The following is a 10288-nucleotide window of genomic DNA, read 5'->3' on the forward strand; positions in this document are numbered from 1 at the left end:
CGTGGAGGCCACACACACTACTGAGCCTCATTGGGACTTGTATTAAGGACATTACATAAAGTTGGATCGGCCTGTAGTGCGGTTTTCCACTGTGATTTTGAGTGTGACTCCATATCCAGACCTCCAGGGGTTGATACATTTGATTTCCATTGATAATTTTTGTGTGATTTTTGTTGTCAGCGCATTCAACTATGTAAAGACGAAAGTATTTCATACAATTAGTTCATTTAGATCTAGGATGTGTTATCTTAGTGTGTGTGTGTATATATATATATATATATATATATATATATATATATATATATATATATATATAATATATCAGGCCTTTGATTGTCATCTCTTCCACAAAAGGGTACCGCACCTTCGCTTTCATGCTGCTTTCCTGCTCTTCACATATCTATATTCAGTTTGAGACCACTTGCCCTTCTAGAATGTATCTTCAGTTTAGTGGAAACATTGTGAATGAGTTGTGTCCTATTTGTATAATTCTGTAATATATGTATTATATAGATATATATTGCCTATCCTCAGGATAGGTGACGACCAGCTGATAGAGATGGGTCTGACTGATTGGAGCCACAACTCATAACCTTGTCTGCTGCTCCATTAATTTTCTATGAGCAGTGAACTCCCATAGAGTGAATAGAGCAGTGAGGTTGGTGCCATTGCTTTATTCACTTTAGGGACAAGTGACCTCTGTTCTTGTGAACTGTGGGGGCTCCAGGGATTGTTCCTCCACTGATCAGCTAGTTATCTTCTGTCCTGTGAATAGGGATAACATAATGTGTACCTGTCATTATAACAACTTCTGACATGTCAGTATGTATGTTCGGACCCTAACCCTTTGTTTCCCAACCAGGGTAACATAGTTCATAAGGTTGACAAAAGACCAGAGTCCATTAAAGGGGTAATCTGCTCCCCAGCGTCCGGAAGTTTATTGTTCCGAACACTTTGTGCGTGCTTCCGTGTTCAGCCCCCCCCCCCCCCCCTCGTGACGTCATGCCCGCCCCCTCAACGAAAGTCTATGGGAAGGGGACGGGCGTAATGTCACGAGGGGCGGCCCTGAACACGGAAGCCCACACACAGTGTTCGGAACAATAAACTTCCGGACGCTGGGGAGCAGAGCTCAGGAAGCAGGGCAGCGGAGTACCCCTTTAAGTTCAACCAATAACCCTAATGAGTCCCTACTGAGTTGATCCAGAGGAAGGCAAAAAAAAACCTCATACTAGAGGTAAAAATTCCTTCTCGACTCCAAATATGGCATCAGAATAAATCCCTGGATCAACGTTCTGTTCCTATAGTTCAAGAATGGGTGCCTCCAGCTGTTGCAAAACTACAACTCCTAGCATATCTGTACAGTCTAAGGCTGTACGGGCATGCTGGGAGTTGTAGTTTTGAGACAGCTGGAGGTATCCTGGCTGGAAAACACTGCCCTATCCGATCAGTAGAAGAAATGGGAAGAGAATCTCCTCTTCCCACTCTGGTATGACCAGGACGGTCCTATAGACTTACATTATGAATTCGATCTGGTCAAATGACACCGCTGGGAGAGAATTCTCTGAGTGCGTGTCTCTATGACCTATTACATTTTTTTTTCTATATTGACAGGGTACACTTTATCATTGAGAACCCCTTTAAGCAAATCGGCCAGTCCCATGTAAAGGATGTGCAGACAGCTTTTTGTTGTAGACAGTCATGTCAGTCACATGGCTCCCCTCCAATTAATAATGCAGAGTTGTTCCCTCGGCACCACTACCTGGGAGCGCTGCTGACTGACAGAACTGCTTGCACGCACTTTTCAGAGGACAAAGCAAGAAGCTTGCAGTACCCCTGTATTCTGCAATACTAACTACCCATAAGCATCATATAGATTCCTTAATGCCCGGTCCAGGGGCAGCAGATTAGATGTAGATTCTTCACAGCAAATTACAATGCAGCACAGGTGAGTGGTTTTTGAAACTCGAATAAAAACCTGCAAAAAAGACCATATTGTGGATTTACAGGTCCGAAGCATGTGCATTCTGTTGTGTAAGTGCTGCTAACTTTCACAGATTTTGATAGCAGCCAGGGACCCGCCGGTAATGTCGGACATCCGCGATCACGTGGATGTCCATCATTAACCCCTCAGATGACGTGATCAATACAAATCACGGCATCTGCAGCATCGCGGTCAAAAAAATGGATGATCGGATCGCCCGCAGCGCTGCCGCAGCGATCTGATCATCCAGAACAGCATACGGAGGTCCCTTCACCTGCCTCCGCTGCCTTCCACGGATCTTATGCTCTGATCTGCGATCGAGCAGACCAGAGTAGAAGATGACTGATAATACTGATCAGTGCTATGTCCTATGCATAGCACTGAACAGTATTAGCAATCGAATGATTGCTATAAATAGTCCCCCTATGGCAACAGCTGGAGGCACCCTGGTTGGGAAACACTGAACTAGATCAATGTTTTCCAAACAGGGAGCCTCCAGCTGCTGCAAATCTATAATGCCCAGCATGCCCGGAGGATCAAAGGCTGCTGGCAGTTGTAGTTTTGCAGCAGCTGGAGGCTCCTGGTTTGGGAAACACTGGACTAGATCATAACGCAGGGTTCCCTAGCTGGTCGCCATCCAGCTGCTGCAGGACTTCCGCTCCCATCATGCACTGACAACCTCCATAGTTGTATATGAAGGCTATGAGGGGAGGTACTGAGCCCTGGGAGTCCACATAACCTCCATCGTTGTGTCTTTGCACTATACTCACACTTCTGATCGCTGAGATGATCTGTGTCTGTTCCTTGTCCTGTCTCTCTTGCTGGCATTGATCTGTTCTCTCACCGCTGTACACTCTCTGCTTCTTTTCCTGCATCATTCTGGCTGTAGCAAATCTGTCCGTCTCGTGAATTCATGTAAAATAACTAAAACCACCACAAGGTAAATAAATCCTTTATTTTTTTCTTGACACCTTTTATAAAGCTTCCTAGATGTTACCCAGTCTGAACATTTTGCCCATGTAATACAGGACATAACTCAGGATCAGTACAGGATAAGTAATGTATATACACAGTGACCTCACCAGCAGAATAGGGAGTACAGCTCTGGAGTAAAATACAGGATATAACTCAGGATCAGTACAGGATAAGTAATGTAATGTATGTACACAGTGACCTCACCAGCAGAATAGTGAGTACAGCTCTGGAGTATAATACAGGATATAACTCAGGATCAGTACAGGATAAGTAATGTAATGTATATACACAGTGACCTCATCAGCAGAATAGTGAGTACAGCTCTGGAGTATAATACAGGATATAACTCAGGATCAGTACAGGATAAGTAATGTAATGTATGTACACAGTGACCCCACCAGCAGAATAGTGAGTGCAGCTCTGGAGTATAATACAGGATATAACTCAGGATCAGTACAGGATAAGTAATGTAATGTATGTACACAGTGACCTCACCAGCAGAATAGTGAGTACAGTTATGGGGTATAATACAGGATATAACTCAGGATCAGTACAGGATAAGTAATGTAATGTATGTACACAGTGACTTCACCAGCAGAATAATGAGTACAGCTCTGGAGTATAATACAGGATATAACTCAGGATCAGTACAGGATAAGTAATGTAATGTATGTACACAGTGACCTCACCAGCAGAATAGTGAATACAGCTCTGGAGTATAATACAGGATATAACTCAGGATCAGTACAGGATAAGTAATGTAATGATGTACACAGTGATCTCACCAGCAGAATAGTGAGTGTAGCTCTAGAGTGTAATACAGGTCAGTACAGGATAAGTAATGTATGTACACAGTGACATCACCAGCAGAATAGTGAGTACAGCTCTGGAGTATAATACAGGATATAACTCAGGATCAGTACAGGATAAGTAATGTAATGTATGTACACAGTGACCTCACCAGCAGAATAATGAGTACAGCTCTGGAGTATAATACAGGATATAACTCAGGATCAGTACAGGATAAGTAATGTAATGTATGTACACAGTGACCTCACCAGCAGAATAGTGAGTACAGCTCTGGAGTATAATACAGGATATAACTCAGGAACAGTACAGTATAAGTAATGTAATGTATGTACACAGTGACCCCACCAGCAGAATAGTGAGTGTAGCTCTAGAGTGTAATACAGGTCAGTACAGGATTAGTAATGTATATACTCACTGAGTTACATTTTATGTAGATTCATTTAGTAAAACTGTTGTTCTATTCTTGAAAACAATAACCACATGGTGCCCCAAAGACCAGAATCCAGTAGTGCAATGTTCTGATATACTGTACACCCATCATCCTTCATTTTAAGGCTTTTTAGTTCAGTATCTTTAATGATCCAGCACCTACCTGTTCCTATTAATGCCAACAATTAAGAAATGTTGCAGCATTATGAAGAATATTCTGCCAGTGTATTTTGCTGTATTGAGAATAATTATTCTCCTCTTTGCTTCTAGTAATGTCAAAAGAACAAACTCTACGGAACGTATCTCTCCTGGTGGCCGACGAGAAAGTGGAGGGGACTCCAAAGGCAGCCGAAACCGCGCCGGATCTACCAGCAGCACGTCCAGCGGCAAAAAGAACAGTGAATGGTAAGAAGTAACCGTAATAATATAAAAGGCCTGTACTCTGTATCTGCTGCAGTATCATTGGTTGGATTCCATAGGATTAGGCTCAATGATCCAGGACTCCTGTATCCTTCATTCAGGACTGCATAGTCACAGACTGAAGGGATTACAGAAGCACTCCAGGAATTTATTTGCCTATATAGTGCAGCATAAGCTATTATATGAAAATAATGTAGAGGTTTTTGCATATTCCTTGTGCTTGTTTTAGCTGACTAGACAGGCATAAGTTTGCAGCCATATTGATTCTATTTAATCACTAGAATAATACCTAATGCTGCCTACATTTCCCATGAATCCTCTGGCTTTGGGTGTGGTGTTTGATCATTTCACCTGGTCTAGTCAGGCTGCTGGTGCTGGACTTCAACCAAACTTATAAGTGGGTTGGTGTCAGTTCACATGATGTGCAGTTTTGATGCATTTTATTTTTTATAGTGCATTATTCAGGGAAATATTTCCATAAGGCAAAAGTGATTTAATCTATAATCACAACTGAGGTGTTTTTTTGAAGCTTTAGGCTGTGTACATTTGAAATTTTACTGCATTTTTCAGATATTTTTTTTGTGCATTTCTGCTGTTTTTTGCTGCAGTTTTCCAATATCGCAGTAAAAGTAGCACGTTATTGTGAATTGCGCAATTGCGGTAAAATAGCAATTTTTAACACTGTTTTAAGAAACAAATTGGGGGAAAAAAAAACCCAGAAAGAAATGTGTGAATACAGCCTAAGGATAGGTGTGTAAATACTGTATATCCTAATCCCATAGTGAGAACAGCAGCAGTATACAGATGGCGCTGGAGGGGAGGAGTATAACTACCATATACCTAATCCCATAGAGAGAGCAGCAGCAGTATACAGATAGAGCTGAAGGGGAGGAGTATAACTTCCATATATCCTAATCCCATTGAGTGAGCAGCAGTATACAGATAAGGTTAGAGGTTAGGTGTATAACTACTAAATATCCTGATCCCATAGCGATGGCAGTAGTAAAGGAAAATAAATATTTTAAGGGTTTTATGAAATGACAGCAAGCAGAGATGTGATTTGCTGATACTAGAATATGCCCAGAAAAGCATTCCCTATTTTGAATGTGTTAGTAAAGTGCCCTCAGAGTCCCTCAGAATCCCTCAGAATAAAGCCTCTTAAGTACTGCCGAAATAAAGGCCTAGGGATGATTGTTTAGAAGTTACAAAAATAAACGTTTTGTGAGGCACAAATTATATTTTTAGTCTGCAAACCTCCCTCCTCCCTGCAGAGAGCTTCCTGTGAGCTTGTTTGTATTTGACTTTGAAATAACTTGAGTTTGTGTCCCGGACATCGTCCTTATCAGGGACCCAGATATATAGTGTCATGTAAGCAGGAAGTGAGTAACGTGCGAGCGTCTGAAGTGGAGCCTTCTGGTGAAGAACGTCCCCTTGTGTATATTACAGGGAAGTCAGATTTATCAAAACCTGTCAGGAAAAGTTGCTGAGTTGCCCATAGCAACCAATCAGATCGCTTCTTTAATTTTTTTTAAAGGCCTTTTCAAAAATGAAAGAAGCGATCTGATTGTTTGCTATGGGCAACTCAGTAACTTTTCCTCTGGACAGATCAGTACAGGATAAGTAATGTATGTACACAGTGACCTCACCAGCAGAATAGTGAGTACAGCTCTGGAGTATAATACAGGATATAACTAAGGATCAGTACAGGATAAGTAATGTAATGTATGTACACAGTGACCTCACCAGCAGAATAGTGAGTACAGCTCTGGAGTATAATACAGGATATAACTAAGGATCAGTACAGGATAAGTAATGTAATGTATGTACACAGTGACCTCACCAGCAGAATAGTGAGTACAGCTCTGGAGTATAATACAGGATATAACTAAGGATCAGTACAGGATAAGTAATGTAATGTATGTACACAGTGACCTCACCAGCAGAATAGTGAGTACAGCTCTGGAGTATAATACAGGATATAACTCAGGATCAGTACAGGATAAGTAATGTAATGTATGTACACAGTGACCTCACCAGCAGAATAGTGAGTACAGCTCTGGAGTATAATACAGGATATAACTCAGGATCAGTACAGGATAAGTAATGTAATGTATGTACACAGTGACCTCACCAGCAGAATAGTGAGTACAGCTCTGGAGTATAATACAGGATATAACTCAGGATCAGTACAGGATAAGTAATGTAATGTATGTACACAGTGACCTCACCAGCAGAATAGTGAGTACAGCTCTGGAGTATAATACAGGATATAACTCAGGATCAGTACAGGATAAGTAATGTAATGTATGTACACAGTGACCTCACCAGCAGAATAGTGAGTACAGCTCTGGAGTATAATACAGGATATAACTAAGGATCAGTACAGGATAAGTAATGTAATGTATGTACACAGTGACCTCACCAGCAGAATAGTGAGTACAGCTCTGGAGTATAATACAGGATATAACTCAGGATCAGTACAGGATAAGTAATGTAATGTATGTACACAGTGACCTCACCAGCAGAATAGTGAGTACAGCTCTGGAGTATAATACAGAATATAACTCAGGATCAGTACAGGATAAGTAATGTAATGTATGTACACAGTGATCCCACCAGCAGAATAGTGAGTACAGCTCTGGAGTATAATACAGGATATAACTCAGGATCAGTACAGGATAAGTAATGTAATGTATGTACACAGTGACCTCACCAGCAGAATAGTGAGTGCAGCTCTGGAGTATAATACAGGATATAACTCAGGATCAGTACAGGATAAGTAATGTAATGTATGTACACAGTGACCTCACCAGCAGAATAGTGAGTACAGCTCTGGATTATAATACAGGATATAACTCAGGATCAGTACAGGATAAGTAATGTAATGTATGTACACATTGGCATCCTTTTTATATAGATTTTAGATAAATGGGTTCATATAGGTAGAACGACACTTTAACATTGGTGAAATCTTTCAGCTGATCTGCTGTAGTTGAGTTTACAGACTATTCTTTGCATTTACAGATGGATGTGGAGGTTGTAAGGGTTAAGGCCTCTTGGTGCCCTATTGCCTGCTCAGCATGGTTGCCCTGAGATCATGCCTTGCACTAGATGAGGGAAGAGACATATATTTTCCGGAGCATTGGCCAGATAATAGCTTTCTGAATTACACAGTTCAGCAGGCAGTTTCTGGGTGGTGTTGGTATGTGGCAGCCGGGACCTATTATATCAAGTCTTAACCTAATTCCTTCTTCATAACCAGCAGATGCTCTGGTGAGAGGAACAAACGTAGTGAATGACTATCCTCCCCTGCCGCAGTCGGTCTTATTCATGTAGCGGTCAGTCATTTTTGGCCTCTAATGTTGTATTTGGCCGTGAGCACAAATGACCTAATGTTCTGAAGGGACCAAGTTGGCACAAGGACCGGACAGTCTGTGTCATGGGCTCACCAGGTGCCAAAGTGCATTATACTCGAATACTCTGCCTCACTTGGGTATCTAGGCACAGACCCGCATCTTACTCACTTACTGTACTTTGTTCTGTTTGTTTACAATGTTCTACTTTTTTGCAGTTGTTCTACAGTTATGGGATTGGTTAAATATACAGTGGTCCCTCAACATGCGATGGTAATACGTTCCAAATGGACCATCGTTTGTTGAAACCATCGTATGTTGAGGGATCCGTGCAATGTAAAGTATAGGACAGTAGTCTACAACCTGCGGACCTCCAGATGTTGCAAAACTACAACTCCCAGCATGCCTGGACAGCCGTTGGCTGTCCAGGCATGCTGGGAGTTGTAGTTTTGCAACATCTGGAGGGTCGCAGTTTGGAGAACACTATTATATTTGAGCCTACAAAACATTTACCTTTTCCCCAAACCAAGAGATTTCCACTTGAATCTCCGGTGATGGTGTCACCATTTTCCAAAAAAGTGACGCACAGAACAAACTTTGTATAGTAAATGTAAAGTATAGGACAGTGGTCTACAACCTGGGGACCTCCAGATGTTGCAAAACTACAACTCCCAGCATGCCTGGACAGCCGTTGGCTGTCCGGGCATGCTGGGTGTTGTAGTTTTGCAACATCAGGAGGTCCGCAGGTTGTAGACCACTGTTAGAGGAAGTTGTACTCACCTGTCCCCCCCCCCCCCCCCGCTCCGGACCGTCACCGCTGCCCGGTATGTAGTCCTCAATCGCTGTCGCCGTGTCCCCGAGGTTTCCCCGACGCTCCGGTAAGGCCTCTGCTTCCCCAGCATCCGCGCTCTCTGACGCCGCCATCACGTCGTTACGCACGCCGCTCCTATTGGATGACGAGACGGCGTGCGCAGCGACGTGATGACGACGATGGAGAGCGCCGACTATGCAGGGGATCCCCAAGAGGACGCGCCGGAGCCGCGAGGACAGGTAAGTGATCGTCAGCGGACCACACGGTGCACCGTAAACGGCTATCCGGTGGCAGCTGAAGCAGTCTGCGCTGCCGGATAGCCATTTATGCGATGGCCCCGACATACAAAAGCATTGTATGTTGATGCTGCCTCTGGGAGGCCATCGCATGTTGAAATTATCGTATGTCGGGGCCATCGTAGGTCGAGGGGTCACTATTCTAGAAATTTCACGTTGTTCTAGTTTACAATACATAACAATAGTTGTATATCCGTAAGTCTTCTCCTGCTACATAAGAGACGCACTCGGGGGCCATGAGCTTAATGCATACATGTTGTTTCCCGTAACTATTCAGAATAAGCTGTCGTGTGTACATTACAAATGGCGTGATTTTTGGCTATTATTTAACCGTTATATGCCATTTTTATTAGTTTTCCCTTCCACAGGAATCATCTGTAATTTTCAGTTGTTTCTGAACTGATGAGTGTAGACTAGCTGCTTTAATGTCCCCCATACACTGCAGATACACAGAATTGAGGAACCTGCACCATTATTTTTTTTTTTTTATAGCTCACCCTCACAAGCATTATAGAGGATTATGGATGACATTATAGAGCAGGGCTGAGCAGTGTAAGATGTGAATCCAACAGTGGGTGGGGGGGAGATATTACACTTACCAGAATTTACTCTCCATAGACTTCTATTGGCAGCTGTAACCTAATCCCTTAGTGAGCTGATTTGTCACAAGACAGATTTCTACATTACTGCCTTATGTGTCCGTGTACTAATGAGTTTGTTGAAATATAGCGACTATTTACCATAAGGTGCTGGTGTAAATTTATTTATTTCTCTATTTTATTTATTAATTTTATTATTGTTTTTTTTTTTTCCAGCAAACCAAAAGAACCCATCTTCAGCGCCGGTGAGTCCATACCTCCTCCTCAGATCTGTGGTTGTAATTAGAGATGAGCGAATTTACAGTAAATTCAATTCGTCACGAACTTCTCTGCTCGGCAGTTGATGACTTATCCTGCATAAATTAGTTCAGCTTTCAGGTGCTCCGGTGGGCTGGAAAAGGTGGATACAGTCCTAGGAAAGAGTCTCCTAGGACTGTATCCACCTTTTCCAGCCCACGGGAGCACCTGAAAGCTGAACTAATTTATGCAGGATAAGTCATCAACTGCCGAGCCGAGAAGTTCGTGACGAATCGAATTTACTGTATATTCGCTCATCTCTAGTTGTAATGTATAGTACATGTTGCCCCCAGCAGTGCAATCTCTTAGGAAATCTG

General features: G+C 42.5%; 1 protein-coding gene across 7 annotated transcripts in view; it reads left to right on the plus strand.

The window, feature by feature from the left end:
- Window positions 1-10288, plus strand: part of EML1 (EMAP like 1) — a 99740-nt gene that overhangs the window by 45213 nt on the left and 44239 nt on the right. For 4 of the 7 annotated variants that reach the window (XM_056545203.1, XM_056545204.1, XM_056545206.1 and 1 more), the window contains 3 exons: window positions 2871-2921; window positions 4466-4600; window positions 9891-9919. In XM_056545203.1, the coding sequence (XP_056401178.1) occupies window positions 2871-2921; window positions 4466-4600; window positions 9891-9919 (215 nt within the window). The remainder of the gene's footprint in view (window positions 1-2870; window positions 2922-4465; window positions 4601-9890; window positions 9920-10288) is intronic. The other 3 variants (XM_056545205.1, XM_056545207.1, XM_056545208.1) reach the window with 1 other exon arrangement.

The sequence above is a fragment of the Hyla sarda genome, chromosome 11 (genome assembly GCF_029499605.1).
Source record: "Hyla sarda isolate aHylSar1 chromosome 11, aHylSar1.hap1, whole genome shotgun sequence".
Taxonomy (NCBI): Eukaryota; Metazoa; Chordata; class Amphibia; order Anura; family Hylidae; genus Hyla; species Hyla sarda.